At 52.0% G+C, this 12,625-nt stretch overlaps 1 protein-coding gene across 50 annotated transcripts in view; it reads right to left on the bottom strand.

Annotated features, from left to right (window-relative positions):
- The window catches only part of FHAD1 (forkhead associated phosphopeptide binding domain 1), a 132,943-nt gene that overhangs the window by 32,469 nt on the left and 87,849 nt on the right, over positions 1–12,625 (bottom strand). For 24 of the 50 annotated variants that reach the window (XR_014807085.1, XR_014807084.1, XR_014807099.1 and 21 more), the window contains 4 exons: positions 11,516–11,623; positions 11,166–11,273; positions 7,703–7,810; positions 3,946–4,053 (listed from right to left, as the gene is read on the bottom strand). Coding sequence is in view for 28 of the 50 variants with exons in the window: in XM_084962882.1 (XP_084819008.1) it covers positions 3,946–4,053; positions 7,703–7,810; positions 11,166–11,273; positions 11,516–11,623 (432 nt within the window). In the remaining 22 variants the exon portion in view is untranslated. Of the gene's footprint in view, positions 1–3,945; positions 4,054–7,702; positions 7,811–10,364; positions 10,603–11,165; positions 11,274–11,515; positions 11,624–12,625 lie in introns of those variants that run through there. The other 26 variants (XR_014807087.1, XR_014807088.1, XR_014807081.1 and 23 more) reach the window with 4 other exon arrangements.

Below are 12,625 nucleotides of genomic sequence, written 5' to 3'. Positions count from 1 at the left end.
CCATAGTTTTGCCTTTTCCAGGATGTCATATAGTTGGAATCATACTGGATGTCGCCTTTTCACAAATTTCATTATTTAATTCATTATCAAATACATTCTTGAGGCGCTGCGCTGGGCATCCTTAGACTCCGCTGATGGCAGTGAAAACCGGTAGGAACTTTCTCGGGCGTCATGTGGGAACGTGTACCATGAGCCTACAAATGCTCCTAGCCTGTGACTCCGGGATTCCACTCTTGGCGGTGTACCCTAAGGACAGCACAGGGCTGCTCAGCCAAGCATTTTTAACTCTAGTGAAAAGCGAGAAACAGCCCAGTGCCCGAGAGTGAATGCATCAGGGTTCACTCAACACAGCGCAAACCCAGGTCATCCTTCATCGGCAGGTTGTGGGGAAATGTTCAGAGATGTGTGGCCATGTTTGTAAATATCAAGCCGAAGCACGGCGTCCAAATCTGCGTGCACAGTGGAACAGTGCACATCACTTTGTGACAAACTGATGAACGTGATAATGATTGACATAAAGGTGACCTGCCAGGAACCACATCAAAATGTCACTCGTGGAGGTCCCACTGTGGCTCAGTGGCTTAAGAACCCAACTCATTTCCATGAGGATGTGGGTTTGATCCCTGGCCTCGCTCAGTGGGTTTAGGATCCAGGTTTGCCGCAAGCTGTGGCATAGGTTACAGATGTGGCTGTGGTGCAGACTGGCAGCTGCAGATCCAATTTGACTCCTAGCCTGGGAACTTCCATATGCTGCAGGTGCGGCCCTAAAAAGAGAAAAAAATGTCACTCGTGGGGACTCCACTCGGCGGAATCACAGGCAGTTTTTCTTGTCTTCTGAGTGATTTTCCATACTTTTCAAAAATTCTAGAGCAAATGCGTGCTCTTTTTATAATTGGGAAAGGAAACTGATTTTAGGGGGGAAACAAAACAAAACGTGATTTTCATCACACGAGGCCTGCAAGCCTCGTTCGGCAGTCACTTCATTTTTTTTCAGTACCGTTGCTGGGTTCAGTTTGTTCTTATTTGCGGTCTTGATGGGGTCACGAGGGTTGAAAAATCCCAGCGAGGACAGGGTGTAGGCCTGGGGACACAGGCTGGCATGCCATAGCACGACACTCCAGCTTCCTGGAGAATCCACACCAAGCCGAGCTGGTTTCTTGGATGGGCTGTGAAGCTGCCTAAGGGCAGAACATGCTGCCTGGCATCTTTGCTCCTGGGTGGCTACTCAAAGTTCACTGTTCCGGTGGGTCTGGATTTACTTCTTTCCTCCCCCTCTCCTCTTCTTCCCACATAAATCTTATTTTTTTTTTGCATAGGTAAAATCCATCTTTCGACTGCCCTTCTGTGCATACAAGTAAAACAGCATGCAAATAAGCCACTCCGCATCCGAGTACTTCCTCGGTCTTTCCTGGTAAAGGGGAGCCCGTGGGGCAGTTTTTCCCTGTCTGCTGTGATGTCCCCAGCCTGCCTTGAGGGTTGTCACAAGACCTTGCCCTCTGGTGTCGCCATTGTCACCGAGGAGGCTGTTGGTTGCGTTTTACAGAGTCCCCTCCATGACGATCCTGAGGAGAGATGCTCTCTGGGTTGAGGATCCAGAGTGGTCTATTTTCCAGGAGACCCTGGGCCATTTTTGTCTAGTGAACTGCACAGCCACTGGGCGTTCCGCTTCACTGTGAATGCTGGAACTGGACCCATTCATTGATTTCATGATACACACTTTTTTTTTTTTTTTTTTTGCATTAGTCTCACTCATCCATTTTCTCTCCTGAGTAATCTATTTTAAAATTGGAACTCATCGCGGTGCAGTGGAAACGAATCCGACTGGGAACCATGAGGTTTCGGGTTGGATCCCTGGCCTCTCTCAGTGGGTTAAGGATCTGGCGTTGCCGTGAGCTGGGGTGTAGGTTGCAGACTCGGCTTGGATCTGGCGTTGCTGTGGCTGTGATGTAGGCCGGCAGCTACACCTCCGAATGGACCCTTAGCTTGGGAACCTCCCTATGCCGCAAGTGCGCCTCTAAAAGACAGAAAACAAACAAACAAAAAATTGGAACTCCTTGGGAGTTCCCATTGTGGCTCAGCGGGTTAAGAACCCGACTAGTATCCATGAGGATATGGGTTCGATCCCTGGCCGTGCTCGGTGTGTTAAGGATCTGACATTGTCATGAGCTGCAGTGTAGGTCACAGATGCGGCTCGGATTTGGTGTGGCTGTGGCTGTGGCATAGGCTGGCATCTGCAGCTCCCACTCGTCCCCTAGTCTGGGAATATCAATATGCCTCTGGGGGAGTCCTAAAAAAATAAAAAAGCTAAATAAATAAATAAAGTGGGAACTCCTCCTTTTCTCCTACCCCTAACTGAAGTACTGTGTAGAAGAACCATGGTGAACCATTCGGGAAAACAAGGCTGTGTGTCGAGGTGGCTCCTGGCCTCTCCCAGCCTGCAGCATCCACCTGCACAAGGGGAATCCTGCACAGGTGTGTCAGTCCCGGGGCTGACAAATCTTGTATCACTTTGCCCAGCTCTGGTCTGCTTCCTCTGGACACACTCCAGCTGGACGAGGGCTCTCTTAAAAAGTGGTGCCTGATGCGTAATCCAGACGCGGTTTCTGGGCACTGGTCTCTCTTGTGCACCTCCAGGATTGTTTGTTAAAAAGGCAGATCTCAGAGTCCACCCTACAGACAGTGAGTCAGAATCTCTGGGAGCCAAGCCCAGGAATCTGGCCTTTAAAATACCCACCGCCCCTCCCCCTTCCTTAGTGACTCCCTGCATGTTGGTGTTGGGAAAACTTTCTTCCAAGAAAATGATCTAAGATTTTGCTGTGAAGAGACTTAAAAGACCTGTTTAGCTCCATCTGGTCTTGAAACGCCTATGAAATTGTATTTACCTATATTTAAATTTAACCCACTATTGCTAGGCTGTGTGTTTATCACCTGCCTTGACTTTTTGTTGTTTTTCCATTTTTTAACGTTTTACTGAAGCATAATTGATTTACAGTGTTGTGATAATTTCTGCTGTACAACAAAGTGATTCAGTTATACACATACACATAGCCATTCTTTTTCAGATTCTTTTTCACTTGCCTGGACTTTTGAGATAGTGGCCATTGTGTACCTGTGTGTCCCTTGCACTGCTGGGACCCAGGAGGAGTGGATCCAGTCCTCCAGCTTGGAGGTGCCTAAGACAGGGTCCTATGAACGGCTTCTGTTCCAACTGCATCTCCTGCTTCCAGTAATAACTGTAAATGTAGGAGTTCCCATTGCGGGGAGGTGGAAACGAATCCAGCTAGGAACCATGAGGTTTCAGGTTCGATCCCTGGCCTCACCCAGTGGGTTAAGGATCTGGCGTTGCCGTGAGCTGTGGTGTAGACTGCAGATGTGGCTGGGATCCCACGTTGCTGTGACTGTGGCGTAGGCCTGCAGCTATAGTTCTGATGAGACACCAGCCGGGGAACCTCCACATGCCTCAAGTGTGGCCCTAACAAACAAACAAAAATTAAGTGTGGTTTGATTATGAGGTTACTCTTGACGATGATGACACATTCCAGTGAAACTTGCATTGAGGGGATCAGACACTCAGGCACCATATCCTGACACTCCCTCTGGAACCCCAGGCAGCTGAGCCCACGTCAAGCTCAAGGACAGACACAGAAGGGGTGATGATGAGGGGTTCTGGAGTCAGACAGTCCTGGGTTCCGATTCTGCCCCTCTGCTTCCTGGCTGTGAGCTAATCATGATGATGACAAGGATGATAGATATTAAAAGCAGCCAAGACATGCAGCACGCCCCGAGCGCCAGGTGCTTTTCCCTGTGTACGTTAGCTATCAAGCCTTCCCGAACGTCCTCAGCCAGAGGGTGGCAGAGGTAGGATTTGAACCCAGCCCACCTGTTACCGGAGCCCCACGCGCGGCCCTGCTGGCCCTGCTGGTCTTTGTTCTTTGAGACTCATACCTCCTTCTGCTTGGTTATGCGGTTTTCTAGATCTTGCACCTTTTTCTTTTCCTTCTCTATGGCCTCCATTGCTTTGTGTTTCTCGTAGGCGATGCTGCTCTCTGCAATCTGGAAGTCCAGGACAAGTGATGGGAGGGTGTGTGCAGGAGAAAGGAGGGGAAATGACACGACAGGGGGAAGCCAGGATTAGTAATCGTTGACACCAGTGAGTCAGGGTTTGGGAGGAAGAGCTCAGGGAACGGGACGCCTGTTAGAGAGACAGCGGAGAAGTGTGGCGTGCCCGGCACGGCGAGAACCCGGAAGTCACGACTTGGTTAGTTATGCCCGTAAAAGAGAGAGTTATTTGTTATTGAGGATTTCTGGGCTGCTGTTCAGGAAGTGACAGGCTGGTAAGTGTTCAGGTCAAGGCATTTGGTGCTGAGCCATTAACTAAACTACCAAACTGATGTGTGCTGGCACCAGTGTGGTTCCTTGTTGGGAAGTACCTGGCTTTTGGGGAGGTGGGGCAGGAGAGGCAAAGCTGGGGGCAGGAGGGGGGGTGGGGGGACACTTCCTGTTCCAGCAGACCTGATGCCTGTGGCTTCAGAGGACGCTGGTGGTCTCGCTCCAGCCTCCAAAGGCTTGGGTCCGAAAATGGAAATCCAGGACAGGTCAGGACTGAGAACGTAAGAGCCCACAGATGTGGATGAGGAGGGGACTGGAGCCCAGCCTTAGCCACACAAGCCCCAGGAGGTACACAGCCAGAGAAGGACCGAGAAACTTTACTGCAGCTGTTGAAACCTTTTTTTCTCCCCCCCCCCTTTTTTTGCCACCCCGAGGCATGTGGAGTTCCCGGACCAGGGATCAGCTAAGCTGCAGTTATGTTGCAACACCAGATCCTTCACCCACTGTGTGGGGCCGGGGATTAAACCTGCAGCCCAGTGCTCCAGAGACGCTGTGGATCCTCTTGCACCACAGTGGGGACTCCTGTTGAAACTCTTACAGTTATGCCTTCCATACGAGTATTAAACTCACATGAACATCATTTCAAATAAATAAATAACATACGTATAAACCAAAGACTGGAAAGACATGTACTAGGCATGTAAATAGTGGCAACCTGGGGGGAGGCAATTGAGATTGTGGTAATTTATATTTTCTTCTTTTCGCTGGTCTATATCCTAAAATTTCTTTAAAGGAACATGCATTATTGGACAAAAAGAAAAATTATTGAAAATTACTATACTTTGGAGACGGCTGGCCCCGGAGAAAAGACTGTCTTGCCAGAGCCCCGCTGTGCCTGGCCTCCTTGCCCCACCTGGGCTCTGACTCTCCTCCCTGCATGGGCCTGGCGTTTTCCCTCTGCCAGGCCGGCCTGAGACTGTCCAGCCCCCACCCTGTCAGTCTGCCTCCTGCCTGTCCAACGAGGCCACCAAGCGCTTCCCTTCCCCCTCAGGCGGGTGACTCCTTCCCTTTCTCTTAATTTGTGCTGCTTGGCAAATTACCAAGGAAAATGGTAACGATGACACTGCCCACCCCCTAAAGGCTGCAACCTGAGTGCCTGCACTGCGCACTGAACGCAAGCCCCCCGTCTTGCAGGTGGGGACAGGGAGGTTGCAAGGGAGCAGTAAGGATGAGTGATGTGCCACTGTCACATCACGAGGAGGCCAGCTGGGATGGCGGTGCCCTGACCTGACCATTCTGCCCCCGGCTTCTGGACCTTGCCTGACCCGTCCTCCTGACTCACACGCCACCCTACCTGGAGGCAGGAGACATGCTTGACTATTCATACTTGGGCTGGCACAGAGTCTGCCACCCCGTACAGCGGCAGCCCACGCTCCAAAACCCCACCCCTGGCCCATCCGCATAAGGGACCACAGTTTGGCTTCCACCCCTTAACAAGGCTTGCCCTGTGTCGGTGCTCCCTCACCCTATGTGGACTCTGACCTCACTTCCCTGCATGGGCTGGCACAGTCCCACTGCCAAGGTCTTTGCCTGACTGTCCAGTGCCCACATCCTGCTGTGCATACCATCCTCCCCACCCGACCTGGACTCAGACCACGCCTGGGCAAGGGCTTCACAACGAATGTACTGATTCTTGGCAACAAACCTGTCACTATACCCACAGTACAGATGAGGGCACAGAGAGGGCAAGGGGCTTGACCAGGGTCACACAGCATGTTAAGGCAGAGCTGGAATTTGAACCAGGCTTTCTTGCCCTGACCCCTCATTTGGCTTCCGTTTTGTTCTAGCTTTACTTCATCTTTCCTGCCCCCGGACCCTGAGCTAACTCAGGTCCCCCTTCCTTTGCACTTGGGCCACCTGGCATAATGGCATCTCTTTCCCCAGATGTCCCCCTGGCATTCCCTTTCCCCTCCAGGTCTCACTTAGTGTCACTTCTCTGGGCCCCTGCCAACCCGCCCCTGTTTTGTCTTCCCTGATGCCTGTGGCTCTGGAGTCACCTGCCACTTGTTCACGTGGCCGTCTGTCCTATGCTCTAGAGTAGAAGGTCTGGCAGGACCTGGCCGTGTCTGTGTGGTGTGTTGCAGTGTCCCCAACACTCAGTAGGGCCTGGCACACAGTAGGGGCTTAGTAAATATTGGTGGATGGTTGGAAAAAACTGAATTAAATAATTCGCTGAGTCACCAGCTTTGTTTCTGGATGTTCCGTGAGGGCTGGCACGTGTCTGCGTGCGCTCCCTCCATCCCTGGAGCCCGGCTCCTGCAGGGGCCATAACAAGTCACAGGGGGCACATCTCCCTGGCCTCCTAGAAGCCTTCTTTGACTTCCAGGGTGGCTTGAGCACTCCGGCTGACCTGAGGGACACCCCTCCTCTCGGCCTTGGGGTCTGCTTCTTGCAGTGGCTCCGGGCATTTGTGGCTGGAAGGCCCAGTCCCAGGCTGTTGCGGGGTGGGGGCGGGGGGGGGGAATGTCTCCAACTCTGCCCAGGCCTGGTGCTTGGACACCCCCCCCCCATCACCCACTCCTTGAGAGTGTACTTAGTGGTTCCAGAATGCGCTGACCCCCAGCGCTTATCTGACGTGACCACTGCGTGGTCTGCTTATGGTCCTGTCTGCTCCATCCTACTCTGTAGTGTTTGCATCTCTACCTGCCCATCAGTCCAGGGAGGGTCTACTTTGGACTCTAAGAAACTAGGAGGCTGGAGCCAGGAGGGTGTTTCTCTACTATGCTTATGCTGGGTTGCATAATAAATACCATTTTTTATTTGTTTTTTTTTTTGGCTGCATCCGAGGTGTCAGGAGGTTCCTGGGCCAGAGATCGAAACGACATCACAGCAGGGACAATGCCAGATCCTTAACTGCTAGGCCACTAGGGCTCTCCATGGTACCTTTCAGTGAGGAGGAGGAGGACGCTGGCTGAGGGACTGATCCAGACTCCAACCCAGGGTTCTCCCCGGACTGCATCTCTCTTCCCCAGGTATTTAGTCCACCAGGTGTGCTCACGGAGAGGGTCCTCCATGTGCAAGGCGCAGTTCGAAGCACTCAAGTGCACTAGCTCATCTGATCCTGCGAGGCAGGGCCTGTCACCACGCCCGTGTTACAGAGGAGGAGACGAGGCTCAGGGGGTTCGGCCATCTGCCCTGGGTCATGTGGCTGCTGAGTGGTACAACGCGTGATGCTGGAGGCGCTGCTCCCACCCGCCCGCTTCACCGCCTGCTCTACATCAGGGCACCGACCCACGGCCTCACATCTGCTCCTGGAGCTCCCTGCAGAGGGTTTTGGCTGCCACAGCCCCCTGTCTCTCTCTGCTCCTCGTACCTCCTTCTGTTGGGTTAAGTGGTTCTCCAGATCCTGCACTTTCCTCTTCTCTGTCTCTAAGGCTTCCTTTGCTTTCCTTTTCTCACGGGCCATGCTGCTCTCCAAGACCTGAAAATCAATGACCAGTCTTTTTGGTTGCCTGCCCATTTAGGGGGTGCATTGCTAATAATGCCAATACTGATAATCATGGCAGCGGCTCTAACGTTGGGGAGCTGGTCTCACGTGCCAGGGCCCGAGGCCAGCACTGCTCACCCAGTTTTCGCTCAGGGAAACCTCACCAGAGACGCGTCTCCATTTTACAGATGAGGAAACGGAGGCACAGCAGGTAGGTGAGGGCCCCGGGGTCTGTCAGTGTTGAGGCCAGGACTGAACCCTGCAGGGAGAGAAGCCCGTTGCCCCTGAGCAGAGGCCCTGGCGGGGAGCGAGTGAGCAGGGACCAAGCCCGTCTTATTTCAGAGGCTGAGCTATTATCGCTGTGCCAGGCGGCCTCTGTGATAAGAAGGAGAATCTCATTAATAATAGAATTTCCCATTATTGAAATAAATCTCTTAAAGAGAATCAGGTTTTGAGAAAAGGGCAGTGCCTTGAATTAAAGTCACACCTAGCAGTTTCTAGAAGGGGTGGCAGCAAACCTCAGAGGGGACGCTCTGGGAGGGTGGCAGGGACATGGTTAGTGTTTAGGGCCCCTAATCAAGGAATTTTATCTGGGAAGGGAGCTGCTGATAAGCCCTTCGGTGAAATGGCTCATGTAAATCACAGGAGGATATACGTTTCCAGCAAGGCCCCTGTTTCTTGTCACTGGAAGAAAGGACACCTCGACTTGCAAGCGGGCTGTGTTTTAAACACCAGCTGGCCTGTCTGAGGGCTGGAGCTTGGAACGTGGTTTCCATGAGAGCCGGGGTTCAGGGCCCTACATTAGCCTGCGAAAATATTTAATTCATATGATGGATGAAATACTACATATCTTTATATATGTTTTCCTTTTTTTAATGATTTTTATTTCTTCCATTATAGTTGGCTTACCGTTTTCTGTCAATATTTTTTACATATTTGGCAGTGTAAAGTCATTTAAAAAACCCCCAACACTCAGCTCTTTGAATACCAGCCCTCGACGAAGCCGAAGAAGAGTGACATGGGCGTTTCGGTTTATTTTGAACCTTGGAGGTGGGTTTCGGGTCAGACACGTTCCCGCCAGTGGCTGAGGCTGGCTCCACGGCACCTGGTCTCAGGTCTACCCTTGGGACTTTGCTCTCGGCAGCTCTGCTGCCGCTGAGACGGGCACTCGGGGCAGGGCTGTCCCCACCCGACGCACACTCAGCTGCTGGCCCCCTCGGGCAGGTGAGGGGAGTCCAGCTTTAACGCCACCTCCAACCTGCTTTATGACCTAGGGATTCTGTTGCCCTTAAAGATTCATCAGACAACGTGAAGGAAAGTCTAAGAAAAGGAAAAATCAAATGACGGTTGGAGTTTGAGCCAAGGTTGTGCCTGGAATGTTCATCTCAGATTCCCTTGACAAGAAGCCATGGAGAGGTCCTGTCAGGAGAAGGGGGCCTGGGGTGACCTGGCCGCAGCGCCCTCCCTGCCATGGGGCTCTCCACCAGGCTTTCCTTAAATCTCTCTCCTGAAGTGCCCCGTGACCCCGAAATCCCTAAATTCAAGGGGCTTTCCCATCCCTGTGCTGTTGACCCCTCAATGGCATTTGGCCCCAGGGAGCCCTTGTGACACCCTCCTCCCCCTCCTCCTCCTCCCTTTCCCCCTCCTCCCCCTCCTCCTCACCGCCCCTGGGGGAACAGCTCAGGACCAGGAGTTGACACTGTTTACAGAGGCCTGCAGAGCACAGCGGCACAGAGACCCTGCATGGAAACCCCTTCCCTCTCTGGAGCAGATCAAACCGCACGGGCTCTGCCCAGCAGGCTCCTTATTTCCTCCCCGGTGGAGGGTGAGCCTGGATTTCACTCGGAGGGGGAGGGATGGGCTAGGGGGTTGATAAAAGCGAGGGTCTAAGAGAAGCAGAAGTGAAGATATTAATAGTAATATTAATAGCAACCACTCATTGAGCGATGGACGCTGTTTACAGTTTTCCCAACTGGCGGTCAAGGCTTCATCGTACATTATCTCTAATGCTCATAGCCATGCTTTAAGGAAGGTAGGCATTGAGCCAGTAAATAGCCTAGCCAGGATTCGAACCCGTGTCCCTTCTGGCTGCAAAGCCTGCACTCTTCACTCTTCTGTGCTGTCTTGGGATTGAAGCGCTAATGAAAACATTTTGTAAAAACGACTCAGAGATCGGAGGGTGACCACAAGGTAAGTATGAGTGAACAATGGAGTAGGGCTTTCCCCAAAGCTAGTTTGGACACATCAACAGAAGTACAACATTTTCAACAAAGGAGGGGAGAGCCCTGCTCTAGGCCCCTAAATGCTAGAGAACCATAGCCAGTTTTGGCTACAAACACTTTAGGAAGAAAATAAATGATGAACTGCAAGCTCAGATGCCTAGAGGGGCTAGACAGTTACCCCAAATGAAGTGGGTTGTGATTAATGCAATAGGGAGTGGGGAGGACTGCGGCAAACGTTGGCTACCTTGGTTCAGTTCCAGTCCGTTTTTGCCAAGTGGAAAGGAGGGCCAGATTTTTTTTTTTGACTTTTCAAAGAAGGAGGGAAATTTGGATTTTTCAGTCAATTTTATGAATTCAAGACAAAACACTCTAGGGCCAAACATAACATATCCACGGGCCCTTTTAGCTAGAGAGCTGCTGATTTGTGACTTCTGGAGAGCAGAGCAGCTCAAAGGAGGGGACCAAAGCCAGGTTCCAGTCCCATGAGGCAAATAAGAAGGAACAAGGGTGCATGGGTCTAGAGTGGAGCAGGCGCCTTTGTTTTCAAGCATCTGAAAGGCTATCCTGTGGAAGAGAAAGCAGACAGGTCCTGCAGGAGCCCAGGAGGTGGGCAGAGGATTGATACCCTTCTGGGAGAGAGTTTGAGTCAACTTAACCGAAAGGAAGGATTTTTTGGCCAGCCCAAGGCATCAACACCGGGACGGACCATGCTGGGCTGTCAAAATGCCTCAGTGGTGGCGCTGAAGGCTGGATGATGATCGCAGGATGTTTCCGGAGGATTCGCGCTGCCCTGAAGTCCTAGGACTCTGTAATTTCTCCATCTCTATGTTTTGGGATGCCCTCTCCAGGCAGAAGATGCTCATGTCACCAGTCTCAATTGTCCCCTATCTTTGACTGTATTTCAAGCTATCTACAATTTTTCCAACTGGTGGTCAGGGCTACAACTCTCAGATTCTCTCCTGGATTCCCCCTTGCTTCTTCCCAGAGGAGCTGAGCCCTCCCATGGACGAATTACCCTAGGAAACCCCGCCCTGCTCTACCCCCCATCATCTGTGGTCTGGATTTACTTCTATCCAGCCCTCAAGTCGGATTTGGGCTTGAGCCGACTAGCTCCCCGAGCTGCATACCTCCTTCTGGCGGGCTAAGCGATTCTCCAGCTCTTGGACTTTGGTCTGTTCTTCTTCTAGTGCTTCCTTCGCTCTGTTTTTCTCCTGAGAAATGCTCTCCTCCAAAGCCTGAATGAAAACCGGTGACCACTGTTCACTAGCCGTAGTTACCAGGGCAGGACCCTGGACTCTGCCAGGCGCCGCACGGGAAGGCTCTTCACTGCCCTTGACATTCCCTCCCCCCTGCCCCCTGCCCCGCCCCCAGGGAGGCTGAGAGCTGGGGAGCCAGAGTGGGCCGCCCCAGGTCAGTCGGTCCTGGAGGCCCAACCTGGACTTGAGCTCAAGCTGACCCTGTCGCCCCAAGCTCATACCTTCTTCTGGCGGGTCAAGCGATTCTCCAGCTCTTGGACTCTCTTCTGCTCCTCCTCTAATGCCTCTTTTGCTCTGTTTTTCTCTTGAGTAATGCTTTCCTCCAAATCCTGCAAGTCATGACTGGTGTTTAACAGACATAGTTACCATGGCGGGGCTCTGGACTCTGGGCCAGACGCCACACAGCTGAACTCTGACTTCTCACAATGAGCCCACAGCAAACTGTGGGCAGGTCACCTAGGGGCTAGGAGCACGGGATCTGGAGTCCACAGGCCCCAATTAGAGCCTCCAGTTGACCCTTCCTAGGTGTACAGTCTTGGGCAAGTGAGAAGCTAGAGAAGCCTCAGTATCCCGATCTGCACAATGGGGACAGAAATAGCGCTTTCTGCATTGGGAAGGAGCAGGTGAGATGAGGAAGCAGGAGCAGATGAGGAGCAGATGAGATGAGGAACATGAAATGCTCGGCACGTGAGAACCTTTCACTAGTAAAAGTGAGTCATTTCTTCTGTCATTGCCACTCTGCAGAGGAGGCTTAGAAAGGAACCTGCCCAGGAGTTCCCATCATGGCACAGTGGAAATGAATTCGACTAGGAACCATGAGGTTGCAGGTTCAACCCCTGGCCTCACTCAGCGGGTCAAGGATCTGGTGTTGCCGTAAGCTGTGGTGTGGGTCAAAGATTCGGCTCGGATCCTGTGTTGCTGTGGCTGTGGCGTAGGCTGGCAGCTACAGCTCCGATTAGACCCTTAGCCTGGGAACCTCCACATGCCGCGGTGTGGCTCTAAAAAGATAAAAAAAGACAGAGAAGAAAAAAAGAAAAAAAAAGAAAGAAATCTACCCAGTTTACTAGTAAATCACATCACCAGCCATTTGAACCCTGGTCCCCTTGACTCTAGAGCCAGGGGTTGGCAAGCTATGGCCTCCAGGCCAAATCTGGCCCGCTGCCTGCTTTTTATTAAAAAAAAAAAAAAAAAAAAAAAAAAAAAAACAAAACTCTCTCTCTCTCTCTTTTCGCTCTTTTTTGTCTTTTTAGGGCTTCACCTGCGACGTATGGAAATTCCCAGGCTAGGGTCAATTCGGAGCTATAGCTGAGACCTACACCAGAGCCACAGCA

This window comes from Sus scrofa, chromosome 6 (genome assembly GCF_054392235.1).
Source record: "Sus scrofa isolate SSC_HxYL_T2T_F1_AM1 chromosome 6, Sscrofa_HxYL_maternal_Yorkshire_Landrace_v2.0, whole genome shotgun sequence".
NCBI classification, from domain to species: Eukaryota; Metazoa; Chordata; class Mammalia; order Artiodactyla; family Suidae; genus Sus; species Sus scrofa.
The sequence above is the reverse complement of the archived record's forward strand: the minus strand, read 5'-3'. Positions and strand labels throughout refer to the sequence as shown.